This window comes from Eumetopias jubatus, unplaced genomic scaffold (genome assembly GCF_037043125.1).
Source record: "Eumetopias jubatus isolate StellerSeaLion01/CBP00866 unplaced genomic scaffold, mEumJub1_p1.0 scaffold_13, whole genome shotgun sequence".
Lineage (NCBI taxonomy): Eukaryota > Metazoa > Chordata > Mammalia > Carnivora > Otariidae > Eumetopias > Eumetopias jubatus.
The window spans coordinates 9,655,343-9,676,642 of NW_028274819.1; the positions used below are offsets into that span (position 1 = coordinate 9,655,343).

The 21,300-nt window shown below is 55.4% G+C and overlaps 1 protein-coding gene across 5 annotated transcripts in view; it reads right to left on the minus strand.

Moving 5' to 3' along the window:
- INCENP (inner centromere protein) overlaps positions 1 to 21,300 on the minus strand; it is a 27,172-nt gene continuing 5,872 nt past the window's right edge. For 3 of the 5 annotated variants that reach the window (XM_088017417.1, XM_028118161.2, XM_088017416.1), the window contains exons 5-19: positions 15,873 to 15,924; positions 15,304 to 15,358; positions 15,113 to 15,215; positions 13,907 to 13,958; positions 13,349 to 13,466; positions 13,143 to 13,277; positions 12,599 to 12,610; positions 8,300 to 8,409; positions 8,099 to 8,219; positions 7,788 to 7,910; positions 6,869 to 6,945; positions 6,596 to 6,686; positions 6,346 to 6,453; positions 3,843 to 3,993; positions 1 to 2,312 (exon numbers count right to left, since the gene is read on the minus strand). In XM_088017417.1, coding sequence (XP_087873543.1) covers positions 2,098 to 2,312; positions 3,843 to 3,993; positions 6,346 to 6,453; positions 6,596 to 6,686; positions 6,869 to 6,945; positions 7,788 to 7,910; positions 8,099 to 8,219; positions 8,300 to 8,409; positions 12,599 to 12,610; positions 13,143 to 13,277; positions 13,349 to 13,466; positions 13,907 to 13,958; positions 15,113 to 15,215; positions 15,304 to 15,358; positions 15,873 to 15,924 — 1,523 coding nt within the window. In that variant the 3' untranslated portion in view covers positions 1 to 2,097. The remainder of the gene's footprint in view (positions 2,313 to 3,842; positions 3,994 to 6,345; positions 6,454 to 6,595; positions 6,687 to 6,868; positions 6,946 to 7,787; positions 7,911 to 8,098; positions 8,220 to 8,299; positions 8,410 to 12,598; positions 12,611 to 13,142; positions 13,278 to 13,348; positions 13,467 to 13,906; positions 13,959 to 15,112; positions 15,216 to 15,303; positions 15,359 to 15,872; positions 15,925 to 21,300) is intronic. The other 2 variants (XM_088017419.1, XM_088017418.1) reach the window with 1 other exon arrangement.

Sequence of the window (21,300 nt, forward strand, 5' to 3'; positions counted from 1 at the left end):
TTAGAAAAACAATACCATTTATAGTAACTCCAAGAAAATGAAATACTTAGCTATAAGTCCAACAAAACTTGTACAGGATCTGTATGCTGAGACTATGAAACGCTGATGGCAGAAGCCATAGATGCAAATAAATGGAGAGACAAGTCAGATGACGGTTTAGAAGACTCACCATCATATGTGAGTTCTCCCCAAACTTATCTACAGATTTAATGTAATTCCAATCAAAATCCCAGCAACATTTTTGTATAAATAAGCTCATCCTGAAATTTAGATGGAGAGGCAAAATTGATGGAAAAGTGAATATAATTCTGAAAAGGAAGAATAAAACTAGAGGAATCATACAAACGGATTTTTAAGATGGATACAAGCTACAGTAACTTTGACGATGTGGTATTGGTAACAGGAGAGACTCACAGACCAATGGAAGAGAATACAAAGTCCAGACATAGACCCATACAAATAGGGCTAATTGATTCTTGACAAAGATGCAAAAGAAATTCAGTAGAAAACAAACAACAGTCTTTTCAACAAAATGGTCCTGGAACAACTGGACATATTGCCCCCCAAAACCAAATAAGCCAAAAACAGAAACCTCACACTTTAAAAAAACTAACTCCAAGTAGATCATAAAGCTAAATGTAGTATTTGTAAAACTATAAAACACTTAGAAGAAAACATAAGAGGAAAGCTTTGAGAACTGGGGCTAGACAAAGATGACTAAGACGTGGTACCAAAAAAGTACAGTCCATAAAAGAAAAAAAATTGATCAATTCTAGGTAAAGACGCCCTCGCCAATGGGCTCCACACAACAGTTTCTAGTCCAAGAGCATATGGAACCAATTTGAATTGTGCACCATATTTGAATGAAGCATCAAATTTTTTTTTAATGGGTGGATTCCTCTCAACTTCAGTCTGTTGTGCATGTTCACTATGTCCTCATTTTTCAAGCACTCTTGAACTTAGCCTGTATTTTTGTCCTAAAGCAGGGGTCAGCAAACTTTCTGTAAAGGGGCACAGTATCTTCAGCTTTGTGGGCCATAAGGCCTCTGTTACAACTACTTAACTCTGCCCTCAGCGGAGCAGCCGGAGAAAACAGGTATTTGTTACAAAACAAAAACTGACTGCGGTTTCATTTGGCCCACGAGGCCATAGTTCGCCAACCCGTTCTCGGGGTGGGGCAGCAGATGAGAAGGAGGTGGCCGCTGCAGCTAAGGGACAGCACCAGAGCCACTAAGTTCTTGACACTAAGCATTCAATGAGCAGCTGCCTGGATTTGTTGGAGAAACATCTCAACTGCTTGCCAGCACTGGACCCAACGTGGTTTCAGGAGACATCTTTCTAATCAGAGCTCCTGCTTTAGCTGTGTTGCACACCTCGTCAGGTCCTTTGACCATCCGCGTGCCTAGGGCGGAGCCCGTGGGGCTGAGGGACTGTCCTAGGTGGCACAGCTGTGTCAAGAGCCCGGTCCTCCTGACCTCAACCCCATGTCTTTCCCACGGAACAAGCTCCCCTTTACAAACAGGGGGCTCTCCAGAAAATCAGAAAGTAGCTTCACCTGCCCCATTGTGCCAGTAACTGACCTGTGTCTTAGCATTGCCCAAGGACAGGATCAGAATCACCCACCGCATCAGCATCTTGACGTGGGACCCGGGTGACCTAGAAGTACACCCCAGGAAAAGGCAAAGTCCCTTGGGGCCCCCCGCCCATCAGTGGCCTGAGACATGTGGCTGCAGGGCCAGGGTCCAGGGCATTCTGCCAAGGCCCCCCATCTCCACAAGACCCACAGCAGGCTTGAAGGAACAGACTTTATTAATCTAGCTCTCGAACACTAGAGGCTAAAATTCTGCTGAATTATAACAATCTATTTACAGAGTGCTGTCTGCAGGCCAGGTGGGGCTGGGCTGGTTCTCCCCCAACCGCCCACCGAGTGCAGCCTCCAAACAGGCCTGGGCCACGTTCTACCTGCAGCACACAGAGGACATTTATATACACATGGCAAAGCCCCAGAGACAGAACACCAGGCAGGATGGCACCAGACCACCAGAGGGGCGGACAGACACACACAGGGGCGGAGACTGCCGAGAAGGCCTGGGGGCCTCAGTACTTCTTCAGGCTGTAGGCCAGGCTGCTGGGGATCCTGGCGCCCAGCAGGGGCGGCGAGTTCCAGACAGCAGAGCTGGTGCGCTTGTGGTAGCGGGGCTTGCTCTTCTTGAAGATGTCCTCCAAGTCCAGTGGGAGAATGGTTCCAAAGAGCTCGAGCAGGTTCGGGGGGTGGTAGTACTGGTGGATGATGGCCTGGCTTAGCTGAGTGCCTGTGGGGGACACGGAGGGTCAGGTCACTGCCTTGGGGCGCCTCATGAGCCCCCCCATCCCCCATCCCCTCATCACCCTCTCCACCCCAGCACGCCCCCACCTCTGCCACACGAGCTCCTGTCTCAGAGCCCTCTTCCCTAAAAATGCTCTTCCTGCCTGTTCCCACTGCCATCCTCCGGCAGCTCTGCCTGAACACGGGTCCTCAGGCGCTCACATAAGCCGGGCCCTGCGTGGGGCCCTCACTGCCTGACCTCATTACCCCCACAACCACCAAGGAGGCAGCTCCTTTATTCTCCCCACTTTATAATGGGGAGATTTGCCCAGAGGCACACGGCTAGTGAGTGGGGAGCTGGGGTCTGGAGACCAGTCTAGCTCCAGAACGTTAAGCACACACCGCCGTCCCTGACTGCTATGCTCGGCTGCTTCTCTCCCCAGCCCCCACCCCTGGTCCCGTGGCGCAGGGTGCTTACCAACGGGGCCCCCGGGACACAGCTGTGGGTGGCACACAACCCTGTCAACAAGGCTTTAGGAGGACCCTGGGGGGTCAGGAGGTGGAAAATGTGCCCGCCGCTTACAAACACTAACTCACTTCATCCTAAATAACCCCCCTCAGCTGGCATCACCCCCATTTCACAGATGAGAAAACTGAGCCAGTTTAAGTAAGCTGGCGAAGGTCAACCACCATTAGGTGGCTCTGTCGGCCATCTGGCTCCTCGGCCATGCTCACCCCTGCCTGCTGCCACCTCCCAAATGACCTGAAGTCAGAAGTTAGGGAGACCAAATCAGATTCTGGCTAACATGGAGTTCAAATGAGGTGATACCGAAGCAAGTTGTCTTCTCTAGAAAGCTGATCCCCGACGGAGCTCTGGGCCCTTCTCGCTGGAGAGTGAGACTGCATCCCACCCTGACCCCCAGCTCAGCACACTCTATAAAAGTGCCCACTGTATGCACGGGCCCCGCCTCTTTCCCAGTAGGCCCTGCGCCCTGGTCGGCAGTGGCCTGATCACCCTCACCCACACTCCTGTTTAGACACTGGGGCTTGTAAACTCTGAGGTCAAATCCTGCTCAAGTGCCCCTGCCCTGGGCCTTCCCCAGCTGCCTTCAGCTCTTGGGGCGCTGCCTAAAATCTGTTACCCCTCTTGGCGCTATTCCTACCCTAAGCTGCTTATTGGGGTCCAACTCTCAGCTGGCCCATCGGGTGGGGCTCCAAGGAGGGGCCTAGAGCCCAAGCTAGAACACCCAGCACCATGCCTGCCTGCAGCCAGCCATCATTTAACTCATTTGTTGAGAACAGAGGTGCCCAACACTGTTGATCTGGTCCTCAGATGAGCCCACTGGCCATAGAGTGCCCACCCCTCCCTGGGCACATCCCAAGGCCCAACGCAGGCTTGTTGGGCCAATGCTTCAGTCTGCCAGCCCGTGGGTACAACAGCCTCCTGACACCCACAGCTGCCGAGCCACTACCTCCAGGGTCCTAGATGTCACAAGTGAGGACCCAGGTCTCCCGGGGAACTTTGGGCCCTGCTCACCTCTGGCCCAGGTGGGGATGGGCTTCCGGGGATGGGCCTCATCATCGGTGGAGTCATCACTATTCAGATCCATCCCGTAGTTATCTGGGTTGATCTTGGGGGGGGCCCTGTGGCCCTGTGGCGTCATCTGATAGGAGGTACAAGCTGGAGACTGGAGAAGACAAACGTGGCCGTCAGCTCCCCCTCCCCCCGCATTCCTGCATCTCTCACCGCTGAGGAGTGCTGGGGCTCTAGTCAGCACCCCTCACTTCATGGGGAATAAAAACGGTTCAGGGGTTCGCTTTTTAATTTAAAAAAGTCACACCACATACATGACTGTGTCTTCCTTTTTCAAGTTGAAGTGTTTTGCAAATGTTCTGTCTGGTCAGTGTGTCCCCTTTCCAACAGCCCAGGATACTCCCCTGGGAACCCCATGATTGGTACTTTTTTTTAACCATCTGTTATAGATGAACATTTGGTTCATTTCATTATCATAAACTATACCGCAACGAAAACATACATTTTGTTTATAAGAATATCAAGCTGTTACCAGGGCTTGTTTTTTTGTTTTGTTTTGTTTTTATTTGACAGAGAGAGACAGCGAGAGAGAGAGAAGAGAAGCAGCGGGAGTGGGAGACGGAGAAGCAGGCTTCCCGCAGAGCATGGAGCCCGATGCGGGACTCGATCCCAGGACCCTGGGACCATGACCTGAGCCGAAGGCAGACGCTTAACGACTGAGCCACCCAGGCGCTCACCAGGGCTTGTTAAAGAAATTCTGGTTCAAGGGGCGCCTGGGTGGCTCAGTCAGTTGAGTGTCTGACTCTTGATTTCAGCTTAAGTCATTATCTCAGGTTCCTGAACTAGAGCCTCGCGTTGGGCTCCGCGCTCAGCACACAGTGTGCCTCAGATGCTCTCTCTTCCTCTCCCTCCCCACCTGCTCGCACTGTAAACAAATAAATAAAATCTTAAAAAAAAAAAATTCTGGTACAAGTAACTGGTACACAGCCGTCAAATAGGAGATTTACAAGTGCTGAAACACACAGATGTCTACAACATACTAAATGAAAGGGGAAAAAAAAGGAGGAAAAAATTCAAATGGCCAAATTGGTATATGTTATAGACTAAATGTTTGTGCCCCCCACACCCCCCAAATTCTTCTGTTAAATCCTCCCCCCTAGTGTGATGGTATTGAGAAGTGGGGCCTTTGGAGGTGATTAGGTCACAAGAGTGGAGGCCACATGAGTGAGATCAGTGCCTTTGGAACACAGTCTCCAGAGAGCCCCCTCCCCCCAGCCATGGGAGGACATGGGGAGAGGACCGCCGTCTGTGAGCCAGGGAGAGGACGCTCACCGGCTGCTGAATCTGCTGGCGCCTTGGCCTTGGACGTCCGGCCTCCAGAACTGTTGCTGAAGCCACCCAGTGTGGCAGTTTGTGGCAGGAGCCCGAGCAGACTGACAGTATGTACAGCGGTGCTCACTGAAAACTCTGTGCGTGTGCATGTGAGTGTGAGAGAGAATGAGTGTATGTATGTGTGTGTGTGTGTGTGTGTGTGTGCGTGTTGAGAATGAGTGCGTGTACATGTGTGCGAGTGTGTGCGTGAGAATGAATGTGTGAGAGAATGAGCGCGTGTACATGTGTGCGAGTGTGTGCGTGAGAATGTGTGTGTGAGAGAATGAACGTGTGTATGTGTGCGAGTGTGCGTGAGAATGAATGTGAATGAGCGTATGTGTGTGCGTGTGAGAATGAGTGTGTACATGTGTGCGAGTGTGTGCGAGAGAATGAGTGCGAGTGTGTGCGTGAGAATGAGCGCGTGTACATGTGTGAGAATGTGTGTGTGAGAGAATGAACGTGTGTATGTGTGCGAGTGTGCGTGAGAATGAATGTGAGAGAATGAGCGTGTATGTGTGTGCATGTGAGAATGAGTGTGTACATGTGTGCGAGTGTGTGCGTGAGAGGATGAGTGCGAGTGTGTGCGTGAGAATGTGTGTATATGTGTGCGAGAGTGTTTGTGAGAGAATGTGTGTGAGAATGAGTGTATATGTGTGTAAGTGTTCGTGAGAATGAATATGTGTGAGAGAGAATGAGTGTGTGTGTATGTGTGCGAGTGTGTGCGTGAATGTGTGTATGTGAGTGTATGTGCGAGTGTGCGGGAGAATGAGTGCGTGTGTGCGTGTGAGAGAATGAGTGTATGTGTGCGTGAGAGAGAGAATGAGTGTGTGTATATGTGTGCGTGTGTAGAGAAGGTTTATGTGTGCAAACTATAGAAAGACACCAGACTTCGAGTTTTCCTGTAAGGGTGCCTTTCTTTCACTTTATACTCTTTAAAAAAAGTTTAGTTTCTTCTTTTTTTAACAACGAATTCTACTTTTAAGAGTAAGAAAACATACATACCAAAAATGGTAAAAACAGTTGGGCCAACTGTATGCTTCCTCTTTCTTGTGGTCCTAGTACACAGTCCGCGCCTCCAGCCACTGGGAAGGGACGAACCAGAGCCGGCCGGGGGTGGGGGGTGGGGGGGGCTCACCTGCGCGTCCGCGGTCGCAGTCAGGCCTTTGCTGGCCGCCGCCGCCTCCCTGGCTCTCCTCTGCTGCTCCTCCTGCAGCCGCTCCTCCGCCAGGCGCTGCTGCTCCTCCTGGGGCCCGGCGGCGGCGGGGCGTTAGAGACCGTGCGTGTGGGCCCCCCCCGCCCGGCTCGGGCCACCCCCACGCAGCGAGGCAGCGAGGCAGAGGCAGCGCCTGCAGCCCGCAGGGGAGCCCCGGCCCGCTCCCCGCTACCTTCTTCTTCTTCTCCTCCAGTTCCCGCTGCAGCCGCTCCTTGTGTAGCCGCAGGGCCTTCTCCCGCTCCCGCTCCCGCTCCTGCTGCTCCCTGAGGACCCGGCAAGGGCCTGTCAGGGCAGGAAGCCGCGCCCTGGCCCAGTCCCCGACCAGAGAAGAGCCCGTCCTCTCGCACACCCCCAGGTGAGGGGGGAGCCGCCTCCCTTCCCCACGGCCCCAGGGAAGCGGCGGCACGACGCCAGGATGCCAGGCTGGGGCGCGGGGGCCCCTCACCTCTCAGCCCGGAGCCGCTCCTGCTCCTCCTCCTTCTTCTTCTGCAGCAGCTCTTGGTGCCGCCGCTCGTCCTCGTCCTGGTGAACAGACAGCAAAAGGTCGGGGGCCTCCAGCCAGCCCTGGGCTGGCGACGTGAGAGGCGCCGGTCCGGGAAGGAGCGAGGACAGCCCGGCCAGACAAGCCTGCTCCCCTCCCAGCGGGGACACCCCGGGGCAAAGCTCCACGAGAATCCCCACCACCACTGCTCTTCATTCAGCGGCACAGCCAGGACTTAAGGGTTGCCGCTGAAGCCAGACTCCCCGGCTGTGTGACCCCGGCCCGGTGGCTTAAGCTCTCCGGCCCCGCTTTCCTCACTGATAAAGCGGGAACAACAGGCAGGTATAATACCTACAAGCTCCCCAAGCTGCGGAGTCCATACGGCGGACAGACTGCGAGCGGCGCCGGGCGCACGGCAAATACTAACTACACTTCGGTTACTAGGGTTTACAACCCCCTAGTGACAGATCTGTGTTCCCTACCGTCCTCAGCCTGACGGTCCCCAGGAAGAAGCAAACCCCTCCTCTTCGAGGTGACATGTTCAGTCCTCCCACCAACCCTATCAAGCAGATACCCCTGTTCCCTGAAGGCACGGATGCCCCGCCGAGTCGGGTGACCCGCCCAGGGTCGCACGGCTGCCAAGCAGCAGAGCCGAGACTGGAAGTCAGGCTCCAGAGTCTATACACTTAACCCTCGAACCGTCCACAGGACACGGGAGGCCAGTCACTGTCACCGTCCACGTCTCCAAGGCATTTGTTGAACCTCTTCCGGGCTTGAAGCCACAAGAGCCACCAAGACCGACCCAACAGAGTGGGGTGTGCGCAGTGGCACGGCCCGGCCTTCCCCACCCTTCCCGAGGCCCGAGGCCCACCTGTCCTCGTACCTGTTGGAGCCGCCTGAGCCGCCGGGCCTCCTCTTCCTGCTTCCGGCGCGCCTCCACCTCCTCCATCTTCCTGGCTGCTGCCTTTTTCTTGGCTTTCTCCTCAGCCAGCCGCTCCTCCTTGGCCTGCAGAGCACACCCCTCCTCACTCAGCCCTGCAGAATGGGCCCAGAACTCTGCACCCCCTGCCCCTGCAAACCCGGCTTGTTCCCCATGGCCCGGGGAGGAGAGGGGGGCACCCAGAAGCCGTGGGCCCCCGAGTCTGACCTGCCTGGGGCCCACCAGGGTACAACCCACCAGCCTGAGGCTCGCACCTTCTCAGTCTTCTCGTCGATCTGAGCAAACTTCTGCTCGATCTGCTTCTTCTTCTCCTCCTTCATCTGCTCCACCCGCTCCCGGGCCTGCAGCACCTTGCGGAGGCGCTCCTCACGCTTCCTGCGGGCACAGGGCAGTCACGGGGAGCCGAGCCAGGGCTGGGCCGGGGCTGGGCGGGGGCCAGGAGCCAGAGCACTTACAGCTTCACCTCCTCCAGCCGCCGCCGCTTGTCTTCTTCTACCTTCTGCCTGCGGAGCAGCTCGGCCTCCTCCTTCCGCCGCAGGTTCTCTAGGCGCTGCCGCTCCTTCTCCTGGGGCGGGGCGGGGCGGGAGGGGGTGGGGGGGGTGAGCAAAGCCCTGGTGCAGCAGGGAGGGGGGGAGCCCCCCGGGGCCCCGGCCGGACTGCTTGAGAGGCAGAGTCATCCGCAAACATGCCTCCCTCCCCAGATTGAGGCCTGGGGCTGCAGTCCTTCTGGGGAGTCGGGGACCATAAGGCCTCCCAAGTGCCCTTGACTGAACCCTGCCAAGTCCCAGCAGCACAAAAATCAGGCTCAAAATTAGATATATGTTCTGATTAGAACTATGTTAAAGTGCACTTGGGAAGAGATGGAAGGATGAGACCGGGAAGGGAGAGACAGCTGTAGAAGTTGGGGTTAATGTTCTACACAGGGGGTGGTGGGTACATCAGTGTTCATCTATTAGTACCATGCTCTGTTTATACTATGTGTGTGTACACACACACACACACACACACACACACACACTCTTTTGTGTTTCTCAATATTTAAAAAAAATGAAATATGGCCAAATGCTAACACAGATTACCACAAGCTGGGGAGATATATTAAGGATGGCATATTTTCCAAACTCCCTGTGATACAGGTACATAACGATTTTTACAACTTTTTTAAAGTACTAGTTGGTTGTTCAGCAGATCAATGCTGGGCCCCTCCTTCTCCGCATGCCCAGAAAAGCCCCAGAGGCACAGCAGTGGGCAACCAGAGGGCATAGGTGGGGGCTCCGAGCCCTCCCTGGCCAAGGACAAGACCTGTACTTGCCCCCTGATGGCCAAGGGCATGGACCAGAGCCGCTCCCCCCCCAACCCCCTCTCCTGGCTCCCATCAGACTCTCACCTCTGGGCTCGGCCAGCCATAGGCCCCTCTCCCTGCATGAGTGACTGTCCATCTGCCTTTGGCCTCTGACCTTGACTGCAGATTTCCCACCTAGAAATCTGGCCCCAAGGTAATACAACCCTTAAAGATGGAGAGAAGGGTTTCTCCTGGTTGAGGGTAGACACGCTCCACGCAGCCTCTCCCGCTGAATGTGCCTATAAAACCCAACTGGCACGGAGCAGCTATGTGAAGCCTATGTGAGCACGCAGAGGGGGAAGATCAGGCTTTGAAGCATCACTGAACCGCAGGAAGTTTACCATTATTTTTCCTCTAGTCTAAACTCAGTGAGGTCTGAAACCCCAAAGGGACCTGTGGGGTGCAGACAGACTCTGGGAAAGGCCCTCTCGTTCCGACTCAGGGGGTGGAAAGGGGACGTCTAATGCTCCGAGTATGCAGAATCCCGGTTCTGGTTTGTCCTTTCCTTCCTCCTCTCATGCCCCAGGCCACAAGGAACCCTGTGGCGGTGCGAACAGCGGCAGTTACAGGAACCTGCAGTCAAACCCTGAGGGAGGAGAAGCTCCCCCTCCACACAGCAGAGCTGCGATCCCAGAAGGTTGTGACAAGGCTTCTGGTCTTCTCTGTGTACCCCACACTGGGTGACCCTGGATGCGGCCATGGAAGCACACAGCAGAGCAGGGTAACTGAAGCCCCAGCTTCCCGGCTGAAGGACGGAGAGGGGGAACCCCAGAGAGGGGAAATGTATACAGGACGGAGGGAGAAAACACCGTAGGGTTGTCTGTGAACGCCAAGGTGCAGCGCGGGCTGCAGATGCACAGATCGGACCCTAAATATGACACCACAAACTTCGGAGAATTAAACTCACAGACCACCTGCCAGATCCTATCCTGACCACCGACCAGCACACCCAGGACAGATCCAAAGAGCACGGCAGAGGCTTTGAAATCTGAACATCGGAACCACACCCCACAGCAGGCAGGGTGGCACCTGCAGCCTGAACCAAAGCCGGTGGGTCGCTGGCAGAGCAAAATACCAACATTCTCTGTAAGATTTAAACACGCAGCCCCCTAACATGATATTCAAAATGGCAAGGATATGATCCACAGTTCCTGAGCACACAAAGAACCAGGAAAGTCTCAGCTCCCAGGTGAAGGCAATCAGCAGCCACCCACACCAAGATGACAGATGTTGTTAGACTTATCTGACAAAGATGTCACAGCCGCTATTATAGAAATGTTTCGACAGTTAATCACGTTAAGACACTTGGCAAAAAAGAAAATCTCAGCAAACAGGAGATCTAGAAAAAAGCAAATTGGAAATTTTAGAGCTCAAAATATAGTAACAGAGATAAAAAATTCAGTGCCGAGGTCCAAAAGCAGAATGGGAAAGACAGGCAGATGTCAGTAAACACGAAGGTAAGTCAATAAAATGTATCCGATCCAAACAGACAGAAAAAGCGACTGAAGAGAAATGAACAGAGCCCGAAGGACCAAGAGACACGCAGGAAGGGCCACTGCTGGCAGGGGGTCGTCACCACCCACGATGGAGAGGAAAGAACGCAATACTGAAACAGAATTTCTTAGCAACAGTGGCTGCAAACACTCCACGTTTGCTACAAGGTGTAACTCTGCAGGTTCAAGAGGGTCACCCAAGCAGAAGTCGACTCCCACCCCCTGCTCTTCGGTGAGGAAAGCACCTGGGAGGCAAAGCTCCCGTGGCACCTGGAGCACCCACCACCCTTTCTTCCTGCCCCAAGTGCCGACCAGACTCCTGCTTCCCATAGGGCTCAGCAAAACCGGTATCAGTCCCGAAGTTTGAGTGCTAAAATTTCCCAACCCAGGTCGGGGAAACTATCCTGAGCATTGTGAATTTCATAGAAGAAAGCAACAGTTGCCCTGGTCATAGAATCCATGTGCGCCCTCTGCCCCCAAGCCTCCGAGGTGGGCTGGGTTGTCCCTGCTCCCCAGGGGCTGCCATCGGGGCCAAGGCAGCAGGTGAGAAAACCAAAAGCTTGTTGGGCTCCTTCTGCCTCCAGGGGCCTCAACCGAGCCGTCTCTCTGCCTTTTACTAAAAACCACTTCATACCAAGCCCTGTGCAGGGTGCTTGGAACACAGGACTCTGGCTCATCCATTTCTAGGAAGCGACCTCCATCTCCTTTTGTGGCCAAAGGAAACTCAGCCAAAGGTTAGGCAACTAGTCCAAGGCCCTGAGGTCCCTGTGACCCACCTAGGCCCCCCATCTCCTAACCGAGAACTGGCCCCCCCACCCCCAGATGCCCGGTGAGGGACCTGGGCTCCCCAGAGCAGGAAAGGGCAGCTCTCTGGACCTCTCGGTCACCCCCACGAGGCCTGTCAGGTTCCAGGCCGTCCGTGTGGGCCATGGGAGTTCTCTGTAGGAAGAGCAAGTCCAAGTCCGGCTCACTGCCGTGGGCCCAGGTGCCTAGCAGGGGCCTGGCACACAAGTAGGTGTGGAAGGCCACACAGCCTGCTTGCCTGCACAATGGAAGGCATGCCATCGCCTCGTTCAACCGAAGGGGACCGGCCTCCTTGCAGGAGAGGCAAGTTCAGGGCCGACCCCGTCTAGCTGCTGAGAAGCCCCGTGACCCGCCAAGCCCCAGGCCCTCAGCTAGAGGCAGAAGCCCTCTTAGTAGGAGGCCCTTCAAAGCGCCAGTGGGAACAAAGGAGACCCCAGGAAGCCGAGACCCCAGACTGAGCCGATCCCGGCTATCTGGGGCTCCTTCCTCAGGGCCCAAGGCCCGGCTCAGCTCTGAGGTACCTGAGAAGAGAACAGCTTCGGCGGCCTTCCCTTCAGAGGCCGCTCTTGACGGTTCCACTGCTACGCCCACAAGACCCAGCCTTCAGCCCTGCTCCCCCCACTGCTCTGCCCCTCACGGCAGTAGCTCCCGTCTGCCACCCGCTCGAGCTCAGTGGTCTGGGGATCAGAGACAACGTCTCTGTTCTCTTCGCAGCCCCCGCCCCCCTACCCCCGGACTCTGAGTGGGAGGAGCCCGGTGCTGGGGAGCGGGGAGGGAGGTGTTGTGGGGAAATTCAAGCTGTGGCCCCATAAACAGCCACAGGCCGCGCCCCCTCTGCCTCCTCGGCCTTCGGGGAGGCTCTGAGATCAACGCTCGTCCTCCGGGGAGCAGAGGCAAGGGCAGAGAGGGCAGGCCCTGCAGGGGGAGGACACCCGGAAGGGCTGGGCGTCTCCAGGCGGTCACCCAGCGCCTCAGGCTCCCCCACCCCCTTGGCCGCACCCCTCCACTTCCCATGTTAGTGCTTCTACAGGCGCTGGTGGGTTTGCAGGAGCAGGGCTAAGCAGGTGAGTGCTAGGGGCAGCTAGGTTACCGGGGCAGGAAAAGGCTTTACTTACAACGAAGCTGCACTGTGGGGGAGAGGAGACAAGGAAAGAGCCAGGAGTTAATGCCAGGCTGGGGGACGCCCTGAAAGCAGGCCACCCTCCTGGCCATGCCAGCATCAGCTTGGGGCCCCGCAGCCTCTCACCAGCAGCTCCCCCCGCCACGTCCTCCCATCTTACCAGCCCCCATCCCCAGCGAGCACAGCGTCCACGTGTGTCCCTCACCCTAACTACTCAAGGCCCCGGAGGGGGTGTGGGGAGCGTGGGGGTGGACAGTCACGGCAACAGCCGGCTACGCCGTTTCCACTGCTTCCCGGCTCAGCGCCCGAGGCCCACGCGTCGCGCTGAGCCGGCCGAGCCTCTACGCCGCAGTGCGGAGCCCAAGGAGCCAGGACCGTCCTCAAATGAGGAGGCAGCCCGTGGCCATAGAGGATGGAGCTGGCCCTTGAGCAGGGCCAGGTCACAGCTGCCTTGGCCCAGGTCCACGCTACTCCCAGCAGCCAAGGGGACAGGTGGGACGGCTCTAGCCAAGCTCGGCCAGGGGTACGGGCTCCCTCACCTTAGGGTCCACGCGCAGGGGAGTGTTGCGCTTGATGAAGGATTTCATGACACTGCTGCGGGGCGCCGAGGTCGGGGTCATGAGCATCTGGTTCCTCTGCACGGTGTGCAGGAAGGTGCGGAGGGGACGCACCACCTGTGGACGAGGGCCATGGTAAGGACTCAGGCACAGGGCAGGGCACCGAGGGAGGGCAGGTGCCCACTCACCTTGCTGGCCGGACAGGGCGGGGAGGGGGTCTTGCTCCTGGGGGCTTGCAGCTCCTCATCCTCCAGCTGCTGCCCCTCGTCCAGCTCACTCACTGCCTGCTTGTAGCTGCGCTTCCTCCTGCCGCAGCATGGCAAAAGCCGCGTCACGGGGCTGAGCCCAGGGCCCGCCGCAGGGCCCCTGCCCCACCCCATAAAAGGTCACCCTTTGCACAAAAGTGGGCCCAGCATAGGGCTCCAGACTAAAAAGCACTGGTGAGGTAGGGTCTCCCTGACCACCCCTCTGCTGCCCAGAGGAAGGGAAGTGACCTGTCCTAGGTCACAAAGCCAGACGGATGCAGAGGACGGGGTCCAGGATCTGGTCACCCACTCCCAGACCAGGTTTGTCTCAATAGCAGTGAACCAGCTCCTTCAGGCAGCCAGAGTACTAGGGCCCACCCCTGTCGAGAGGAAGCGGAGGCCCCCGACCCCATGCCCACCCTCCCCGAAAAAGGACTCAAGGTTCAGGCCCCTCTGGGCCCCTCACAATAGTTGCCTGCACAGCCCTGCCCAGATGCAAACCTGACACTCTGGGGTGGCTCCTTGGGGCCATCTGCTTGGTCGGTCTTGGGCCCTGTGAAGATGGCAATTTTGCTGAGACTGCAGGGACAGCTCGGAGGGGTCAGCCACCCCACCCCACCCTCACTCCCAGCAGCAGCTGTGGCGGGGGCAAGGCTCTCTTCCTGGCAGACCCCAGGCTGGTCAGTGGCAGAAGCCATCAGCCTCAGCACCGACTGGCCTTGAGAAATCTGGGGACATCCAGAGCCCAGCATGCTATGCCCAGCCTGTGGACCCCTCACCCCCCATGCCTGGCGCCTATGACAAGAACGGCAGGACAATCCTACTGAGGTGACCCCAACCATGGCTCGTCCACCTCTAACACTGAGACCCAGGGGGGTGGGTACCTTTCAGGAGCAGAAGCCCATGGAAACTGCAAACTCTAACAGACCCCTCACCCAGCTTCGAAACCCCACTCCTCCAGGCCTATCAGCTGGGGCCGGCATGACAGGAGGAGGGAAGGGCTCCCGTGCAGGGTCCCCACGTGGCGTGTGGGGTGAGGACATTTTGTTTCACTGCTCAGGGCAAGCACCAATCTCCCTCTCCCGTTTTAACACTCTCCAAAGGGACCTTGCAGCTCGCCCGTGGGCTACAGGGCTGGCGCGGCCCTTGTCCCTGACCCCCTTTGAACATGAAGCTGGGAAGCCATGTTCAGAGACCTCACAGCTGTTGTGCTCTTCCCGCTGAGGAGACGTGAGCCGGGCCCTCGGACGCCCCTGGCAGCCGGGGGGTGCCAAGAGCCCATAGCTCGCCTGTCCTCTTCACGCAGGGAGACCCACAAAGGTGAGGAGTGAGCCGGCGGCAGAGACATAACAAGGCCAGGTGTTCACACCCCAGCACAGAGTTCCTCCCACTGCCCCCAGGAGAGGGGCTCAAGTCTCTGACCTGGCACATTCGCAGTCAATGCCCCAATTCAGGCCCCCCGCCCTCCCCCAGCTTCACACACCGACCAGCCATGGCCACTGACGTGGTGCTCAGCAGCAGCTCCAGACAAAAGCTGGGCGATGTACCCTACAGACCCAAAGGGGATCGACCACCCCTGGGTCTCATTTACCCTCTGGCCAACAGCCCAGGATATGGGCTTCCCTCTCCCCAGACAGGAAGTCAGGCCAAGGCCACCAAGGCCAGCACGGCCCTGGTCCCTGTCCACGGCAGGTCAGAAAGACTCACCTTGCTGCCCTTCAGAGGGTGTTTCCTGGCCACCAGCCACAGGCCGCGAGCCAGGTGTGCTAATGGCGATCTTAGTGGCACTGCGGGGCATGTTCTTGGGGACCTGGGGGGAGGAACCAAGGTGCTGGGGTCTCACCCGGGAGGGACTCCCAGGCCCTTGAGACCTCCTCTCCCTGGCCCGCTCGCCTTACCTCTGGCTCAGCCGCCTCCACAGGCTCAGCCTCCTCGCTGGGCTTCTGCTCAAGGCTGAAAGCGGACCAAGAGGCATGTGGGACGCGCTCAGCCGGCTTGAGTCCTCCTCACAGGAGCCCCTCCCCCACCCATCAGACGCCCTAGCCTGGGTCACAAACCCACAGTGCCAGGCAGGCCAGGACGGCAGCCAGAGCCAGGGGCCTGATTCGGGATGTCAGCCCCTTCCCAGCTGCACCCCAACCCCGTATGCCCCGATGAGCCACTGTCTCTTGTCTCTGGTGAGGCCGGCTCTCGATTCACCGAAGGGCCAGCAGGCCCTGTGGATTTGACAACCCATGGAGCCCATGCCCCAGGGTAAGCCTTAGAAGAGTCACGGCCAGGCCAGGACTGACACCTGTGTTATCTGCTGCCTGGTTAGAATGGGGTGAGACTGCAGCAGTAGGCGGTCCCCAACCAGGAGGGAAAGCTTGGGTACAGGAAATGCTTCCAGGCCTGGGGCTCACCTGCACAGAATCCATGTGCCCTGCCCAGCCCTGGAAAGGTCCCCAAGTCCTGGAACTGAACTCACCCAACTTTCTGGGGCACCTCCACATTCAGGAACCTCTCCAGGTAACTGTGACCTGCGGGGACAACAATGAACGAATGATACCTCAGAAACTGGCCAGGTGCCAGTCCAAAAGGCCCAGGTGCTGGTTGGGACTTGGCCACTCTTCACTTGCAGCTGGACCCTCTCCACCTCAGAGACCCCTCCCTTCACTAGACCCGGGCCGTCTCGACCCCAGAGACCCCCTCCCTTCACTAGACCCAGGCCCTCTCCACCCCAGAGACCGTTCCCTTCACTGGGTGGAGAGGCCCTGAGTACATTCTCTCTGCTCCTAGCACCCACAGTAGAGCTGTTGGTTTTATGTCTCCCACTACTCCCTAGCTGGCAACCTGCCCATCCGAGGGCACATCTTGGCTCCTTCACCAGGCTGGGAGTGTCTTGGGAATGTCTGATTCCAGGCCCCCAACATGCAGCATGGGGCCCAACACAAAGCAGCTTATTCATTCAACAATTATTCTTTGAGGCCCTACTATGTACCAGGCCCTGACCCAGGCCCTGGGGACCCAATGGTGAGCAAAACAGACAAAGCCACAATCCGGTCTATATAAGCGTCAAATAATCCTGTGAAAGACATGTGGTATGTGCAAGGACAGGAGAGAGCAGAGGATTTTGAAAGACTATAAGGGGGATGGGAACTGAGCTGGTCTAGAGGCTGAAACGTGAAGGAAAAGAAGGTCACAAAGGGGCAGGGTTGGCAGGGAGAAGGATGTCCAGGCCAGTGGTTCCCAAAGCATACTCTCAGACTCCTGGAAGTCAAGTGCACAAGACCCTTTCAGGTGGGATCTGTGGAGTCCTGTTTCCACGGCAACACAAAAACATAATTTTCCCTTTTCGCTGTGCTGGGATTTGCCCTGAAAGTTCAAAAGCAACGCTAGGTGAGACGGCTGGAGGCTGAGCACCAGACAGAGGTCGTGAAGCCAACTGTACACCACACTCAGCACAGAAATGTCCAGTTTCACTTAAGAATGTCCTCGATGAAGGAGTAAAAACTACAAATTTTATCAAATCTAAATTTAAGTACCTATCTTCCAAATCCTCTGTATGGTAGGGTGGAAAGTTTGCGCAGCGCCCTCTGCTGCACACCCTTGTCTCTGGAAAGCGCCCATGTTTGAGTACCCAGCTCAACTAGCCACTCTTTTTCATGGAACTATTTTTAATTGAAAAGGCAACTGGCAAACCATGGCTATTCAATCTTGGATAGCTGACAGACATTTTCTTAAAAAATGAAGTGAGTCTGTCACTTAATATAAAACAATAAATAACATTTGTTGCCAATAGTTAAAAAAAAGAGGCCCCCCCAAAAAAGGCCAAAAATAGAATTCTGAAAAATATGTACACACTACCATGAGCTTCATAGCTTCCCAATACCTAAAGATTTTTCCGATGAGATCAGAAGACAAATGTGCTCCCTTTAAAAAAACATGATGAAGGGCGCCTGGGTGGCTCAGTTGGTTAAGTGACTGCCTTCGGCTCAGGTCATGATTGATCCTGGAGTCCCGGGATCGAGTCCCGCATCGGGTTCCCTGCTCAGCAGGGAGTCTGCTTCTCCCTCTGACCTTCTCCCCTCTCATGCTCTCTATCTCATTCTCTCTCTCAAATAAATAAATAAACTCTTTAAAAAACAAAAAACAAAAAACAGACTGATGAAGGGTGTCGACATTTGGAAGAGGCACGTAACTCAGTAACATAGTACTTTCCAAATGATCAACGCACGAGGCTACAAAATCACACATGGCTAAAAGTTCCGTTCACAGTGAAAGACAGACCAAGGTGGGATCAAGGATGGTTTCCGATTCCACACTGCACTGAGCCTCTAAGAAGCCACACACAGATTATTTGAAAAAAAAAAAAAAAAAAAGAGTGTGCGCAATTATCTGGAAAGTCTTTTAAAGTACTCCTCTCTTTTCCAACTACATATCTGTGTGAGGCCAACTTTTCTTCATGTGCTTTAACCCAAACAACACAAGGCAACAGATGGAGTACAGAATCCAGCTGCCTTCCTTAGAGTCACACATTCAAAAGATCTGCAAGATGTAGAAGTGTGCCAGTCTCCTCATTACAGTTTTGTTTTGGAAAAGAGTTGTTTATTTTATTCAATAAGAAAAAAAACAACGTTTTTTATAACGTTTAACGTTACTAGGTGATGGGCTTGTTTTTTTTATATCAAAGTATTAAATAATATTCTTAATCTTTAGTATCACAATAATTAATATGACTACAGAGAATAAAATATTAAATAAAATGAAACATTTTAAATCCCTCAGTTTTAGTTTCTAATACAGTAACTATCAATGGACAGAACCCTCATAAACTGAAGCTCTTTGGGGTCCTCCATAATTTTTAAGACTGGAAGCAGGTGCTTAGACCGAAAGTTGAGAGCTGCTGGTCTAGGCAGAAGGAACAGCCCCTGCGAAGGCCATGAGGCAGGAAAGGGCAGGCTTTTCTGAGGTGAAGCTGAGAGGCAGCCGGAGTGAGGCCAGGCAGTGCCCATGGGCAAAGGGAAGGTGGGAAGAACAAAGGGCTGGAGCAGCAAACTGTGAGGGACAGAGAGAAGAGCAGCAGGACACTGCTTCCGGGGGTGTAGCGGGGCCTGGGGCAGAGCCCGCTTGCTGTCATGGGTGGGGCCTGCTCCCACCTGCCGGGGGCCAGTAGCCAGAATGGCTCCCCTTGTCTCGCATCCCAGCTCAGTCAGTGCTCACCGAGGGAGCAGAGGGATGAGGAGAGGCCACGTGACAGCACAACTCTTCCACCAGCACAAGGACTCCTCTGGAATGTTAAGGGCCATCTCCATGCCATTCAGGCCTCAGGCCTGGTGTGGTGGCAGGGAGATGGTGACAGTCCTGGCAGAGGGACGGATGGGCTGTTCCCCAATGCAGAGGTGGCTGGGGGACCCCAAGGAGGAGTCTGGCCCAAAGAGCAGACTCCAAACACCCCAAACACCCCAAGGCAGCCTCCGCCTAACCACATCAGAGCCCACTTGCCCGCCAACTGCTGTACCATTTCTTTGCCCAATGGCTCCCTCTGGCCAACGTGCGCCAGGCCAGGAGCGCAGGGGATGAATGCCCCCCGCCCGGCAGCCCCTTGCCTCAGTGCTCCACCTGACTTCCAGGGCCCCCCCCCCCGCGAAGCACCAGGCCCCTTCACTGGCAGGCCTTCCCTGTCTCACTTCCCCACGACCCCACTGCAGGTGTGTCCTGCACCTCCAAAATTAATAAGTTGCACTCAAATCCTGACATCAAGGCTGCTTCTGGGGAAACCCAAACTAAGACCCTCCCCCCCAACTCCAAGTTGCCTGGCCAGCCAAGCCCCAGAGCCTGGGTGTCAGAAAGGCCTCCAGGAAGGCCCTCTCCCTCACTGTTCCATACCCTTGCAGCCCAGTTCAGTTCAGGGTAAGACTGGCCACACCCAGACTGAGCTTCAGGAACACAGGCTTTGGGTCTTATGGTTTAAGACTGACTGGGCTGGTACCCTACCCTAGCATTAAGATGGGGTCCACACTCAAGGCAGGTTTTATCACCATTTAACGGATGGGAAAACTGAGGTCCTGAGAAGGGTGTGCCTAAGGTCACCGAGGCTCCATGTTTTACTGTCTCCCTCCTTTCCCTCTTCCTTCCACCTCAAGGTGGACGAGCCCTGCGCTCAGAACGAGACAGACTTGTCTGGAGTCTCTCCCCTACCCTCCCTCTGGAGCTCCAGGCTCACCTGCTCCATCAGACCCCTTCCAAGGATCAGAGTCAAGCCTGAGGTAACCACCGAGGCAAGTCAGACACATCTCAGCCATTCTGAGAATCCAAAAATGGACAGTGTGCCGGACACCCGGACTGCATGTCCTTAGGCCCCATGACCCGGAGCAAGTCCTGCCCAAGTCCTTCCCCAGGTGGGGAAGAGACCTGGCAAGGTGAGGTGCCTTTACCTGCCGGACCGAACCCCATTCCGGGGCTCTCCACAAGGCCTCCTCAGCAAGCAGCCCACCATCCCAGAAAGGCTGAAACATGGGGCTCAAGACCGTTTCCCAATTTTATAGATTTGGTGGCCACCATAAGCTTCAGGTTCCTCCTCCATAAAATAGGGGAATTCTAACAGGCTAACAGTGTTGGTGCAAGGGCCAAATGAGAACCTACTGTTTCATACATCTGGAAGCGCCAGGCAGACGCTGACCCCAATTTTAAGACACATTCACTTAAAACCTGGCCCTTCTTCTCCATCAGCCCACTGCCTCGCCATCCCCTGGCTGGACCCTGGCAGCAGCCTCTTTCCTGGTCTCCCTGCCTACTTCCTTTTGGCCATTTTTCACACAGTGCCAGAGACCTTTCAATAACCATCAAGGGACCACACCCTCCGCATCAGTGGGGTCAAGCCCAAGCCCCCTGTGTGGCATATGAGCCCAAGATACCCCATTACTTGCCATGTTATTCCTCTGGGTCTTCATTCAGGCTGTTCCCTCTGTTAGGGATACCTTTCCCTACATTTTTTCCCACGTGCCTAAAGCCCGGGCATCCTTCAAAACCCTCCCATCTCCGACCCCACCTCCTCCAGGCAGCCACCCCTGATTTTTACAGCTACCTATCCTCCTCTGTAGCTCATAACAGCTGCTCCCACCGAAACAAAGGTCCCCTGAGCTGGCACAAGATGATGATAAAAATGGCTAACGTAAGAGGCGCCTGAGTGGTGCAGTCGATCAAGATTAAGCCAACTCTTGGTTTCGGCTCAGGTCATGATCTCAGGATTGTGGGATGTGCCCCACGTTGGGCTCCATACTCAGCACAGAATCCGCTGAAGACGCTCTCTCCTTCTCTCTCAGCCCCTCCCCCCTGCGCACACTCTCCCTCTCAAATAAATAAATAAATCGTAAAATAAAAACATGGCTAACGTTAACAGGTGAGGCCCACGAAGAAGTTTCTGTAACCTGCTCCAGGTCACAGGGCAGGTAAATGGCTGAGTTCTCTGTCCCTCCAGAATGAGCCTACTGCGGTGAGCATCCCCATCTCTTCCCCTCAGTATCTCCAGACCAGCAGTTGCGCTACCAGGAGGCGGCCTACAAACGTGGTCAATCTACGTGAGCCTCTGTGGGAAGAAAGTGGAACACACTGGCCCTGGGTAAAAGATCTGGGTTTGAGCCTCAGCAAGGCCATTACTCACAGGGACACTGTGGCCAACCTCCCTGGACCTCAGTTTCCTCATTTGTAAAATAAGAGGGTTGGACTAGATTTGCGCTCTCTAGTACGGTATACACACGTTTAAATCTAAATTAAGTAAAATGTGATAAAACTAAATATTCAGTTCCCCAACTAGCCACTTTCTGAGGGCTCAACAGCCACACGGGTCTAGCAGTGGCTATGGTAGGGCACAGCACAGACCGGGAACATTTACACTGCTGCGGAAAGTTCTAGGG